This window comes from Mus caroli, chromosome 1 (assembly GCF_900094665.2).
Source record: "Mus caroli chromosome 1, CAROLI_EIJ_v1.1, whole genome shotgun sequence".
Classification (NCBI taxonomy): Eukaryota; Metazoa; Chordata; class Mammalia; order Rodentia; family Muridae; genus Mus; species Mus caroli.
In genome coordinates, this window is record NC_034570.1 from 48,726,156 (window position 1) to 48,741,563 (window position 15,408).

The 15,408-nt window shown below is 43.3% G+C and overlaps 1 protein-coding gene across 5 annotated transcripts in view; it reads right to left on the reverse strand.

The window, feature by feature from the left end:
- Ankrd44 (ankyrin repeat domain 44) overlaps positions 1–15,408 on the reverse strand; it is a 286,842-nt gene that overhangs the window by 180,975 nt on the left and 90,459 nt on the right. For all 5 annotated transcript variants that reach the window (XM_021160936.2, XM_029478049.1, XM_029478052.1 and 2 more), the window contains exon 2: positions 11,545–11,628. In XM_021160936.2, the coding sequence (XP_021016595.1) occupies positions 11,545–11,628 (84 nt within the window). The remainder of the gene's footprint in view (positions 1–11,544; positions 11,629–15,408) is intronic.

Genomic DNA, 15,408 nt, shown 5'->3' on the forward strand with positions numbered 1-15,408 from the left:
GTGTGTGTGTGTGTAAGTCATAAGTCCACTCTCAGGAGGAGGTTCTCTCTTTCCACTGTGGGTTCTGATCATCAGACCTGCTGCCCAGTAATTACCTATACCCATTGAGCCACGACACTGGTCCCCAGAGCACAGGATTTGTAATAAACTACTCTAAATTCTTCTTTATTTTTGCATGTGTGTGTCTGAGCATGCACAAGTACTGTGGCACACATGTGAGGTAATACTCTGGGGAGGACGTTCTCTCCTTCCACCATGCAGGCACAATGCAAGTGACTGAAGGACATCAAGCTTGGAGACATATACATGCCCTCCCCACTGACCCATCTCACCATCACTTAACTATTCTATGCAGTCCTGCTGCAATGACTATATATGCCCTCATACGTCTGTGTGGGAATCATAGATGGCACACCAGGACAGACCTTGGGGGTTGAGTGTGTATGCCAGGTGACGATCACTGACACCTGGGGACTCACTGACTGTAGTAAAGGCATCACTGGGAGAGGGGCTGTGCACATGGATGGCAAGAGCTACATGGGTGCTCTTGCTAGTTTCTGCTTAAGTTTCCTCTGAACCTAGAACTGCTCTAAACATCAAACTTATTCTTAGAATATACAATAAAATGAATTTTCTAATGATACTTTAGCCATATTTAGTATAAGACTGAGAAAACATCAATTGCCCCGATTATAATTTACTCTTACTAGCATTCTGGTCCTCATAGAATTCTTATTGGCTTATAGAAGCTGGCTGACGAAAGTGGTGGGACACTTATGAGCTCTCCAGTCACCCCCACACTCTCATATGACATTGTCCCAGCATCAGTGACCACTGCTCTCAGAGTCCTGGCCACACAGGGGAGGCTCTCCCACAGAACACAGCCACTTCTGCTGCTACACTGATGCTTTGCATATTGCCATCCAGGAGGTCGGGGGCCCTGGCATGCAAGGGACAAGCTCCCTTAGCACCTGCAGGTCAAGTGGAAGTGAGGTAGCCATGGTTGAGGACAAAATTTATCTGGTTTGAAATAAGTTAAGTTTAATAAGGAAATACTCTAATCAAACTCAATAATTTACATTTAAAAAAAGTTTTTAAATCAGTGTAAGGCTGAAGTCTGACCATCTTTAGAAATAAAATATTCATACCACAGCCCCAAAGTGGATTTCTACATACAAAAAGCAAAACAGAGCAATGTGATCTTTCTAGAAAGTGCCACATTTAACCAAGGTCCTCTGAATCATTAGTACAAGTCTCCCTTTGCATCTCCTATTATACCAGTATTTATATCTACACAGCATACAAAGCACTTCCTAACTGAGTTTCATCCTCTAGAATGTATGCTTTCCCTGGGAAGACATGAGTGATTCAGAACATGAACGTGTCTTGGCATGTGAGAGGACCCTTTGAAATCTATAAAACGGCATTATTCTAAAGTAACTGTGGCAAAAAGTGAATGTTGAATGTTAGGTGGGTTCAGAGCTGCTCTCTGAATGTTTGGCACTGTAATAGCTACTCTTACTTGTCAACTTGACCTCATCTGAAATTAACTAAACACGTGGATGGGTACACCTGGGAGGGGTTTTTCCTTGATTGGATCATCTGGAATGGGAAAACCCACACCAAATCCAGATCTTTTGAGATGGGAGGATCCACCTATATAATCCGGGTCATGCCTTCTGGTGGGAGCCTATATAAAGGACGTGGAAGGAGGAAGCTTACTCTTTGCCTGTTTGCCCTCACTCTCGGCAGCAAGTCCACTCCTTCACTGGCATGAGAGGCTGCTGAGACATCCAGCCTCATAGACTGACCAATCACTGGAATTTCCACAGCCTGTAAGCCAGTCTAATAAATCCCATATATATTAATTCTATCAATTCTGTTCCTTTAGAGAACCCTGACTAATACAAACATCTTATATAAGAAATGAGTCTGGAGCTGAAGATAGTAAGAATCTAGGGCTCCGAGAGTAAGAGGAGCATACTGCTCTTATGGAGGACCCAGGTTTAGTTCCCAGTACCCACATGGCAATTCACAGGTGGTTACCTGTAACTACAGTTTCAGAGAACTTAATGCCCTCTTATGACCTTCATAGGCAAGAGGCATATACATGATACATATGTATTCATACAGGCAAAACACTTATACACATAAAAATAAATAATTTTAAAAAGAAATAATTCCTTTAAAAAGACCCTGCTATCAGTCACTGCAGGATTTGGAGGCAGGGTATCAGATATCTCCAGCCCCTTGCAGGTGGGCTACATGAAGCCGGTGGCTACAGCAGATTTTGTTATGGGGCCTGCACATACCCAGGTCTTAGGAACCTTAAGACAGACAGGATAGCAACCATCGGTTACATGTGCTTACTTGCCCACTGGCCTGCCTGTCCATCTATCTACTTGCTGCTCAAACACTGAAAACTACTTGAAAGGGACGAGGTCAGAAGATGAAGAGTCACAACTTAGCACATGCATTTCAAGTGGGGAGAAAGTCATACACACAGTGTACGTGTGTAGGTGAGGAGACAGCTGTATGTTAAACTAATAATTTAATCTCAGTTGGGGGTTTCTACCTTACCTCTGATCACTCAGTTCCCAGATAAAAGACACAACTTCTATATTTACAATAAGCTTTTAAAGCATTAGAACTAGGCAGGTATCTATTCTCTAAGCTATCAGTATCTTCTTCTCTATTAATAACCCTGAGTCATAACTTGCCATGTTCCATTTGGGCTGCTCTTAACTCGAATTGGCCCACCCTCATGGTTATGTTTTCATGACTGGCGTCTAGTTTTTTCTTCCTTTGTGGTCCTCCTCCAATCCCAAGCCCCAGGGGCTGACTCCACCTACCTCTCTTCTGCCCAGCTATAGGCTGTTGGCATCTTTATTTAACCAATCATTTTGAATTAAGGAGCAAGGTCACACACCATTACTTGGTGTGCATGAGGATTCTCTCATTCCTGAAGGCAACTGGGGCCAGTATAGCAACAGGCCAAGTGTTAACAGGGGTAGGCCAACAGGAAGTACTCTTACAAAAGGCAGGCCTATGAGCTAGAGAGGAACACATCACCTGTGCCACTGAGCTCAAGACACGTTAAAGTGTCACTCTGTCACAGGCCTCAGCTCTGGAAAAAAAAAAAAAAGACAAAATAACAAAGAGAGGAATATAGGCCTTATAGTAATGTATTCTATACGCTTTGAAAAAGCAGAAAAAAAAAAAAAAAGACAGAGTTCCCTCAAATCTTTTCAGATAGTGTAACTTGACTGAGAAGGTACCGAAGGAAGTAAGCATATGGGGTGTTGGTGCTAATGTCTTATCTATAAGAGGCATTTGATATATATGTGACAAATGGAGGAATATGTGCACTTACCCAATAATGCTATTATATAGATGAGTTTCTTGTACTCAGAGCCAATTCCTAGGTCACAAGCGGCTTTTACATACTATGGCAGAATGTTGGTCTCCCCTCCCCCCCAACATCTCTCTTTCTTTCATCAAAGATATCCTAACTTTTAGCTGAGCCGCCTGACCATGGGATATGGGTCTGGACAAAATACAACCAATTGTCTTTTCAGTAGGAGCATCTTAAAGAGGAAGGGTGTACTTTTCTTCTACTTGCCTCCTTCATAACAGCTGGGATTTAGATGTGGTGGCTGGTGCTTAGCAGCCATTCTAGACAGTAAGATGGAAGATGACTGTTAAAGATGACAGCTAAGAAAGAAACAAAGTCTGGAACGTGATACAAGGTACCACCAGGCCACTCCAGGACAGTCTCCCGGGACATGCTTCACAGGGGAAATAAACTCATTACTACTAAGTTCTATTCATTTCTACTTAACTAAAACCTACTATTTTGAATAATCATAGCTACTACCTTATCCACAGACATCACCTCATCTCCCTGACCCTAACTTTAGGAAGCACTTATTATTGAGCCCATTTTAGAGACCTGAAGCCAGAAGAGGAAAATCACTTGCTCAAGGACACCCAGAGCTCAAGATTTCTTCCTCTGTCCCAATCCCAGGGTCTTTTTTCTATATCCAGAGTTGCATTTTGGTGTGAGTGAAAGGATTATTTGCCAGTTTGTATAACTATTTACCAATAAATAAAACATATTGGTATATCCCTCTCCCTCTTGGTTGCCAGGGAATGAGTAGCTCTCTCCTGCTACACCCTTCCCCATGATGCCTAAAGGCAGTGGGGCAGCTGACTGTAGAATGGACCCTTGAAACCATGAGCTAAGTGAGCCCTGTTTCCTCATGCTGTTTTTCTCAGCAACAGTAGGTGAGTTAACATACTGTGCATAATGGAATAGGAAATAAGAAGAGCAGCTTTCAAGACGGAAATGAACAGTGAAGAAAACATTAAAGTCACAGATATTCTAGCAAATACAAATAGTATCCTAGACACTCCCTTAAGCAGGAGTGTAAGTGGCACCTAACTTGACTTAACCATCTATGCAACATCGGAATAAATATACCACTACCAGGCTTGTATTCTGACTACATAAAATATGCTTAGCATTTCTCTCTCTCGCTCTCTCTCTCTCTCTCTCTCCCTCTCTCTCACTCTCTCTCTCTCTGACTCTGTCTCTGTCTCTAAGTTAGTAACCAAGCTGTAATAGCATATCTATCAGGCAAGAGTTGGAATGCCCTCAGACTCAAATGTCAGCATTTTGCACTCATTCAACAATAAACCTGCCTAAAAAACAGCATAGCTGCAACAATCGCTATAAATACACCTTCAACCTTGTAACACAGTCATCATCTTTAAGGATAATCTGAGTGTGTTATCTCTGCCAAAATCAGTTTGAAAATATGAGTTGTCATAGTCTCACAAAACTTCTTACATCTCTCCAAGAATATCCTCACTGTGGACGATATCTGTCGATGGGCAGACACAGATTAGGGAAGGGCCCGTGTAGCCCTACCCCTCCCTGCTAAACTTTTGGCTCCTGGAGGAAAGATAGATATTGTCTTCCATCATGTATCTACTGACAGAATCATCATGCTCCAATGATAGTTCCAATCCATGATCACATAGATGCCTGATTAAACTCTTTGGGTCCAAAGGAAACAAGAGGTATGAATGTGGGAAAGAGACTCGTAGGAAGGTAACAGGGTCAGGAGGGAGGTAAGAGAGAAAAATAAGATTGGGAGCAAGTGGAATCAGAAGTCTGTGTGTGAGAGAAAGTTGTGTGTGTGTGTGTGTGTGTGTGTGTGAGAGAGAGAGAGAGAGAGAGAGAGAGAGAGAGAGAGAGAGAGAGAAGAGAGAGTGTGAGAGAATGTGTATGTGTGCATGTAAGAGAGAGGGGGAGGGAGAGAGAGGGAGAAGGAGGGAGAGAGAAAAAGAGAGTGTGAGTGAGAGAGAGAAGGAAGGAGAGGGAGAGTATGTGTGTGAAAGAGTGTGTGTATGTATATGTGTATGAGAAAGAGTGTGTGAGAGAGAGAATGAGTGTGTTTGTTTAAAAATAAATTAAATAAAAAGGTTTTTTAAAAAATCAAGAATTTACAAACTAAACAGCCACAAGAAAAACAAGATGCCATGTAAAAAGCAAGAGGCATCAGGAAATGTTGACTTTTTACTCGAAACAAAATGAATTATTTTCCCATAATTGACAACATAAAATGTTGTTCATGTACTGAAGTTAGAAAAAAACTAGACTCCAAGATCTTGACTCTCACCCATACCTAATTACAGTCTTCTGAAAATGGGGTTCACCCTGAAAATAGGGGACACTGTGACAAAAGGAAAGAGAAGTCCACCACTTAGGCCCAGGAGAAGTCCTTGTGTGAATCAATGTGGGTCTCAAGTGTGCCCCAAAATACAACCTACTTATTACGCAACCTGAACTTATTCACACAGTCAGTGAATTGAAAAGCCAAGCCTGTATACTGAAAAAGAACAATTGCAGATCTGATTTGTTGGCTGTGCATGTGTGTTGATATAGGGTTATTTGTTTTGCAATTTATAAGCATAAAATAGTCAATACAACAGCTTTGGGGGACAGACAGAAAGGTGGTTCCATTGTAAATACTGTGCACACTTGAAGAACACAGACATTGCTGTCCCCAGATGACCAGTATTCAGTATGAAGGGCACAGCAACTACACTGCGTACATAGTGACCAGGGGAGCCCTAATATCCACCTCTCTGCTCTGTCATCCACAGCTAGCAAACTGCCTCAGGCTGGGTTTGGCCCACGCAAATAGTAGCTTCTTTGGCATGAATAATATCAGAACCAACATTTAATATGTTAGAAATTTCTTGTATTTTTCTTTTAAAAGCCTTTACAAGTCCAGTCATACTGCACCGCCAACACTGCACAGCACTGAAAATGGCTAAGGAACTCATCCCCCTCAGTAATGATGCCCTCATCATGGATGGAGCTGAGTTTGCCTGCAGCTTCTTTATTCCTGCAGCTTCTCATTTAGTCTGATTTGTAGTATCCAAGATGCTACTAGCACAACATCTCAGAGCTTCCACCCTCAATCAAGTCAATTACTAAAAGGGGAGAAGAAAGTACAATGTATCTATAAAGGAGAAAATCCAGAAGCACAGGAAGCCGGGCTACAGAGTATAGAATCTATATTCCAAGGTTTGGGGGAAGTCAACACGGGAAAATCAGGCCGAGAAAACTTTAAAGAATGTAGAAATGTGGCAAAGTGATCATTCTAAATTCCTTGGGTAGAGACCAAATGATTTAGCCCACATAGAGTGTATTTAATTTTATTTCATATTTTATGTATTTAAGTATTTTGTCTGCATGTGTGGCTGTGCACCATGTATGCCCCTGGTACCAGCAGAAAGCAGAAGAGAGTATCAGATGCCTGTGGGAGTGGAGTTCAGACAGCTGTGAGCTGTTATGTGCATTCTGGAAATAGAACCTGGGTCCTCTGGAAGAACAGTCAGTGCTCTCAACTGCTGAGCCATCTCTCCAGGCTGCTCATGAGTGGAATTTAAAATGCATTCTATTTTCTAAAGAACTAGTAATCTGCCCTAACAGATACCCAGATAAATTACAAGCTCACTACTCTCATTTGTCTTGTTCTTTAAAAAGCCCATTCTTGTAAAATATCAGTTTCTTTTTCTCTCATTTGCATCTTGAGATTAACATTCCTCCACCACCTACATTATTTTCTGTAGTCAAAAGTGGTAGCATGAATCATTTCTTCCCCTTTGCTTGCTATAAGTTCTTTGCTTTTAACTTAAGATGCATTCTATTACAGTCACATATGAGCCCCTCCTATCACAGAATAGAGAAAGGAAGCAAAGTGCATGTGTACTTGGGTCAAACTTTGTGGCAAATAATAAATATTACATGAATGACGAAATTGTTTTTTGTATGAGTAAATTAAAATCAACAACTTGTGGACAACTCAACTGTTTGAAACTACTAATTAGTATGTATTGAGCATTAGATGATATTGAAGAATATTTGCTAATTTCATTTGCTGTACTAATGAGCACCATGTGCACATGCATATACATCTGTGTGTGCATGCATAGGTTTGTGTTAATGGTTCCTTTTAATGGGAAATAAACACCTCACATTTGGTGTCACATAGGAGTCACAAATCTTAGTAGTGTAGTCTTTCACAGTCGGAAGACAAGGCTCTCTAAACCTATTTCAGGCTGAGAAGGAAGTTACGACGATTTACATGCTGACTCAACCTAACAGCATCTCTAACACTAAAACAAGAAGACAAAACAGCGCCATGAAGTACTACTGCTGCCAAGAGCACAAGGCAGGGCTGGGGCTATCTGAGGCAGCAGCAGGCATTGTCTGTAGGAGCTCTGTCTAATGGCCTTCCAAGGTCTCATCTGTAAAGACACTCCTCTCCTCTTTAGACAGCTCTGTATATTGTCTCTTAGCTTTGGAGCTGAAATCTTCTTGCTGTAGCTTACAACCACCTGGCATAATGACAGCGTAGATCCAATTTAATGTGACAACAATGTTCCCAATTTAATGTGACGACAATGTTCACTTGAGCTGTGTGCAATGGTTTCCTGTCCTAAGTCTACCGCACAGGGCCAATTTGTCTCTTTCCTGGTCGCTGTGTGGCACAGTAAGACCATCTTCATGGTGTAGGGTTGCTGTAAAGGGACCCTAGAGTATGTTGTTACTGAGTTCCAAGTCTGATTTTGGAGTCGCTAAAGACAGGACCTTTGAGGTTGTAAATTAAGATGCTGTTCTCTATCTACCTTCTGCTCAGTTTGATTATTCCAGTGGAAGATTCTATAATGTCTTTAATGATCACCCATATCTGGGTCAGTTTACATAGATATCTTGGCATATACAACAGGTATCCCACGTCTCTAGACTCTGATACACCACTCATGATAGAAGCAACAGAAGGATCCAGAGCGATCATCCTGACAGGCTGAAACGTTTTAGAAGTATATCAATCTCATTAATATACAAATTGGCCTTAATCTTTAATAAACAATAAAAGTAAATGTATACCAAAAAGGAGTTGTTTTAAAAGAAATTTATTGCCAAGAAATGTTTGGTTTTTATCAAACCTATTTTATATGCCTTTATACCCAAGGTTACATAAAAAATGTCTTGCACAGAGTGTGTGTCATGTGGAAAATGATTAAGGAGCCTTGCTCCAAATGACCTACATTGGCAGTGAGAGATTGGTTCAACACAGCCTACAGGCCTGTGAGAGTGGGATTTAAGATCTCCTTTACACACATGGCAGGGGGAGTCGGGGAGGAAGGGAGTCTTGGGAGCTGTGGGTGGAATAAAAAGAGCAATGAGCCTCGAAAATGTGAAAGATCCACCTGAGCACCTGGGGCCTGGTCTCTCTACTGATATACTCAATCAGCAACTTCAAGTCCTCCTTCACTGCCTTTTCTGCTGCATATCCCCCGCAGATACAGAGTGACTCCTTCTTTCACCTCCCTTAGCCTCCCGTGCTTATTATCACAGCTCAGACCCTGCAGACTGGCCTCCAGCAAGTCCTGGAAAGTGACTTCTCACTTCTTGATTTCACTTTGTGAGCTCCACAGTGGAGCCCACTGTCTTGCCACTGCTGTCTCTCATGCTTAGCATAGAGTTGCGACGACGCAGTAAATAACTGAAGTGTGAAAAAGATGGCCAAAACACAACTTAGTGGAATCACTTTAACTCCCTGGAAGCTTGTAAGATCAAAGTTGATTGTGCTGACTTTCCAGGGGCGCAGCAGCACAGTGATAGCCCCTCCCCCAGAGTTAGGTGTGGCTATATGACAGGTCACCAAAATGGAGGATGAACAGAAGTGATATACACACTCCACACTGACCCAGGAAAAACATTCCCACACTTTCCCTCTAGGTTTATTGTTCTTTCTTCAGCCAGACTGTAGATGACCCTCACAGTGACCTTAGAAAACCTCACATTCATACCTCAGACCCCACGTAAAAAGGGGACACTCTTCTCATGTGTTGCTGAGGGAACTAAGCTCCGGATTTCAAACATTCATTAGTCATCTATGTGTTACAGAGCTAAGCCTAGGTAGCCAATCAGCAATGGGTTGTTACTTTTCCAAAAAGAAAGAAAGGTCATTCAAAGGTCAGTACAATTTCCCGAGATTAGATGATTAAAAGTTCTGTTTGTTTGTAACTATTAGGAAAAGGTAGTAACCTTGCCTTAGGCTTGCCAGGGCTTGGCCCACAGCCACCAAAGAGTCTGGGCAAATTCCTGTGATGTCAAAGCTCTTGACAGTGAACCTGCTTCATAGCCTCCTGGTCACACCCCACAGGTCCTGGACCAGTGCCCAGCTGCCTCTGCAAGGCCTCTGTCCCTGACTTCATCCTGGCTTACCTTGCAAAAACACATCTCAAAGCATTGCCCTGTTGTTCTTACTGCCAGCTGAGGAGAAGCTGCCAAAAGGCTTTTGGGGAAGCCACACCCATCTGGACAGCCTCAGACAAAGGCTGCTCCAAAGGACCTGTCTTGGAAGGGAGCCACCCGCCAGCAGACCTGAGAGAGATACCTCCTCAGAGGCAGGTTATCAACCCAGGGCAAAGATCTGCTTACACTGAAGATGGACAACTCGCCCTGTCTTTTCTGCTCAACACTAGGCTGTAAAGAGGACTCTTCTCCCTAAGGGACCTGAGTACTTTGATAACCAGATTGTGTTAAGTGAATTAGCAGCACGCCCTGCACCTAATCGCTTGTTCAGCCTGACTCTAAGAAACTATCAAAAGGGTCACTTCTTGGCCAATGCTTGTGCCCTTTGGTGCAGGTGATGATCTGTTTGGAAACGTCCCAGATACAGTCTATGTGTATCTATGTCTATCTTTTGATAGATGTGCCAAAAGTCCTTTTAGGAATTCAGTGAAATACCTTGACCCTTTTCTCAGCAAAATATGCAAGATGCTGAAGCACACACAAGGTTTCAACAACTTCAAAGAGCACGGGAGTAAGAGCTGCAGAGAGTTCAATGGTTCATCCCAGGGTCATGGACTCCCTAGGGCAAGAACCAGCAGACTTTTCCTACAAAGGGCAGGGTTTGAGTGGCCCTGGCTCAGTCCAGCCCCTGGGCTCAGCAAGGCAGTGTGAGAGCAGCAGAGACAATGTGTGCAAGATGGACAGCCACACTCCAACAAAACTGCCACTGGACACTTGTTAGGACAACTTCCTAGCAACCATGCATGTCCAAAAATGCTATTCTCCTCATCTTTCTTCAATCACTGGAAAAAAACAAAAAGTCTTCATATCTGGTGGTCCACAGGCACAGGTTACCAAACTTTACCAGGGCCAAGGTACATTACATCCAGAAAGAAAAATGGTATGGCTTCACTATCATTGCCTTTGTAATAGGGGCCGGCATCCTTTCTTTGTGGATATACAGAACAAACCACGGGAGTAGTGGCAGTCAGTCTGACACTGTCACCAGGAGACATCACAGCTATGCAAGAGGTAGTAGCAGGTCATTCAAAACGCAATGCTCAGTGCCAGATGCATCGCTGTATCTTAATGGGTATATAGACAGGATATAAAGTAGGGGTTTCCCCCTTCTGGTTTCAACTCACAGTTTTTGCTTTTCCTGTGATGAATGAGTGTGATTGACAGGGAAAGCATGAGACCCTAAGTGAAACTCCACGGCCTCAAGATGGTCAATGTAACTGTATAAACATTCACAGAGATAGAGGTTGGGGCCTTGAAATACTGTGTGATGTTTTAATTTATGAGTTGACTAGAATAAGGTCAATTTTGATAAGCATACAGATTATTGTATCCTAAATTTGATTTTTTTTTCTCTGTTTTGCAGTGTTGGGGGTCTAACACAGGTCTTGTGTGTGCTAGGTAAGCACTCTCCCCTGGAGTGACATCTTCAGTCCCTTGATCTTTAAATTTTTTTACAACTATATTTCAACATAATTGATTTAGTCTAACCCTAGAGTTTCACTCCATGGGTTTTTTGAAACAATAGTCTAAAAAGCAGCCCTGAGCTCTCACAATTTTCTACAGGGGTTCACAGCACAGAAAATGTCAAGAGGCCTTGCTTGCCCCAGAGAAGGACCTATACAACCACCACAGTCTCTCACCAGTGCGTTCACGTCTTCAGTCTTATGGATGAGCATGCGAATCTCCTCTGGGTCGCCACTGAAGATTGCCTGGACCAGTGGTGGCTGCAAAACCAAGAAACTGAGTATTAGAACTATAACTAAGATAAACACCTGCATTCACATGCAGACAGCAACAAGGATATTTGTTCCCTCTAAGTTTATTCAAGAATTATCAATGAGCAGGCAGAAATAAATAAGACTCCAGCCTACACTCACAAAGTATCTGAGAGAGACCTTAAAGACCCTGTCAAGAATATAACCAAACACAGGTCTCTATATTCAGACCCTATTAAGGACTAACCCTTGTCACTGCCAATTCAGATGTTGAAGTCACTGAAGACTATGCCTTTTCGAGCTGTTGGAAGGTTCTAGCAGAGGATCACAGATGCTCTGTACCCTGACAAAAGACTGGTCCTCTACTCAGGGAAGGGCATCTTCTTTCTAACAGATGTACAGCTTTGGGAGGGATACAGATTGCCCTCACATCCAAGACAAGCCCTTTGTGGAGGATATTACGACCTAAACACTTGTGGACCAATCTTCAAAACACCTTGTAATCGTTCCCAAATACTTCCATAGCTTTAGCGAGTGGGCACTGGCTGTCTTACAATGATTATATAACTACTAGTTTAAAATAAGATATAACAAGGGCTAGTTAGAGAATGGGGGTGAAGGGGAGCAGAGAAGAATCCATTACATAGAAGAAGGAACTATAAAGTGTGACCCAACTACGAGGACAGTGAGTTCTGTAAGAGGAAGGAAGGCACCTCAATGACCGAGTATGGGTTTCTAGATGGAGACAGAAGGGCAGCCCATCCTAAAGAGAAGGTATGCACGGGGTGGATGTGCAGAGAACCTGCCAGAAACCATCACTGGGGTGAGGGATAACTGTGGGAACGTGCTGGGTTCAGGGGCTGACGCTTGACTTGCCCCACATGGTAAAAGATCTTCTTCATAGCCAACTCCACCATTTTCACTTCCCTGATGGAATCTGAGTCTAAGCATGGCCATCGCTGGCCACACCCCTCATAGGATGACGATTAATAGGGCCAAAGGGCATAGTGAGAAAACTTTATGTGACCATTCAACTCTACTCAAATAATGTTTTCATTAAAAAATGGTTAATGTTATCAATATGGAATATTTGGCCTCTTTTCCCCCCTAAATTTCAAATCTTGGCAACTACACATATGTATTTGCTTACAACTTCTGTAAATGTCTTAGTCCTAACAGACAGCTGGATGATGGCAGTGCCCCAAGTTTGACTCAGCATAAGAATCATTCGAGATGCTTATTCACATAAGATCCCTCCGTCTCTGTCCTGAGAATCCTGATTAAGTTTATCTAGAGAATGGGACTGTGAGTGTGGAATCGAGTATGTCAACACCTAACTCTTTGGAGCTAGAAGCAAACACTAACCTCAAGTGACTCTACAAAGAGATCCTCCCCATGCCTGCTAACCAAGTCCCCAGCAGAACCACGCCAATCTTTTCACACTGTTCTGTCTGCTGAGCTCTTAGCAAAATGCTGTTGGGTGAGTTTCTGCCTAAATGAACCTTGATGGAGAAAAAAAAACCAACAGCCATAAGGCAACATGTAGAGACAGAGTCAGAGTCTGGCAGACTGTAGTGTTAAATCAACAGAGGTCGTATGACAGCTGACAGACTCAGAGTCTGAGGTGTGAAGCCAGCTCAGGCATCACCGGACCAACGGTCAGTCACTGAACAAGAACACAGTGATCCGAACAGGGCCTCTCTCATGAGCACAAGGAATGCAGGCACTCTGTACGATGCATCAAGTCCTCAGTCTCCTCAGGCGAGGCAAACCTCCCAAGCAATGGCTGGAATGTCCCCAAGGAGAGGCTCCCTGACACAGCTGCCAGGGAAGGGTGCCAGAGTGGTTTCTAAGCACATGGAGGTGTGTCTAGCTTCCCAAAGGCCCCGGGCCTAGCTCTGCTCAGAGCTGCTTCCCATACCACATGGTCAGACACAGATTCCCTGGCTTCCATGGGAGGAAGCTGAACTTTTGTGTGTTTTCCGATGCTGCCATCACATATATATGCACCCACACACCCACGACCGCACATACATGCACTGTGCACATACTCATCTATGCTTTGACATATATGCATAGAGACACGTGTTAAATCACTAATAGATACCTCCCACTCCCTGTAAACATGCCTGTTCTCCACAGCCCATGCCAGACAGACCTGTCTTCTCCATTATGCTGTAGAGCTGTTCCCACTGTCTTCATGCCTGTGAACCCAAGTGTAACCGACTCCAGAGCAGGACTTCACGAACAGACACTCTGCTTGCATAAAGACTGCATGTTTGCAGTGACTCGCCAGTAAGTAGTGCTCTTTTATATACTTAGGGGCCTCTCTCTTCCTTTCTCTCCCTCACTCTCTCTCCCACGGAGAACACAGTCAGAAAATACTCAGGGGATTCTGTTCTTTGGGAATTCAACCTCAGGTAAAGATTTACCTGCATGATTATTCTAATTACAATATCTTCTCCATCAGTACTGGAGGGTTGCACTCTGCCACCTATTCATCATTATAGCATTCCCAGGTTTTGCCTTAGTGGTGCTAAGCCTTAAAAGAGAAGCTTCCCCAGCACAAAGCTGTGTCTTAAGCCTTGGTGTGCACAGTTCAATGGGTCTCCCCTACCCACAGTTTGCTCTACATAGGTTTCAGTCAGGGGCAGTCAACTTCAGTTCAAAAATATTAAATGGAAGATTCCAAAAATAAACATTTTTCTTTTTTTACATTATACATCATTCTAAAAAGCATCACAAAATGTTGTGCCACCTTGCTCTATCCTGCCTAGGATGAGAACACACTAGCTGCCCGTGAGTCTCGGTGCTACCTCAGCAATCAGATCATCTGTCGCTATGTTCAAGTGTCCCTTATTTATCAATGTCCCCAAAATGTAGCAGTAGTGGTGGTGGCCATTTTATTACAGCATAATTGCTGTATTTGATTACTGATCATTACTGTTAATCTATAAAGCAAGTGTTGTCATAAAGAAGTACAAACACACATGATTAAAAGGAAGCATCGTACACACTGGGTGTGGTACAATCCATGGTTTCAGGCCCTCACTGGGGTGCTAGGGATACATACCCTGCAGATAAGGAGACACTAATATATTCTTTTAAAAAACTCCAAATACCTTAGCCCAAATATAGGCAATATAAGGCTGTGCAGTGCAGGATTTGGTGAACTCACTCTCAAAACCAGAGTCAAAATTGTGAAAAAACCATAACGGGAGAAAGAGGTATTTTCAGTGATGCAGCAGTCACTTCAACTTATAGTACTAGGATTTTCTTTGAACCTCAGCAGCTACACCCTGGCAATGCCTGCACAGGCAGTGAATACTAGCACCGTCCCCTGAGTGACGTCCCCAGAAGGCAGCTGCCATTTCTCAGTCTGATTTCCAGTGGCATAGGGATCGGGGCAGGGTATTTGGATGGGACTTGTCCCCACTTCCATCCACTCCCATCTTTCCTGGAAGGGAGGACAGACACATTTAGAGGTGACTGGCAGACAGGCTGATGACACTTGGCCTGTATGGAGAGCAGAGAGGAGCAGAGGGCTCCTTGTATTTGATAGCCATTGTGAGTTCTGTAGCAAACACACACAAAAAATAGACTCGGCAGAAAGCCACTTTTCCTTCTCACAGCCCTTTCATCCTAGTACAGAAGAATTGTTCTTTTTAATTCTCAGCTTTGGGAAACAAACCAGGGAGGGAAGGAGGGAAGGAGGGAAGGAGGGAAGGAGGGAAGGAGGGAAGGAGGGAAGGAGGGAAGGAGGGAAGGAGGGAAGGAGGAAGGAAGATC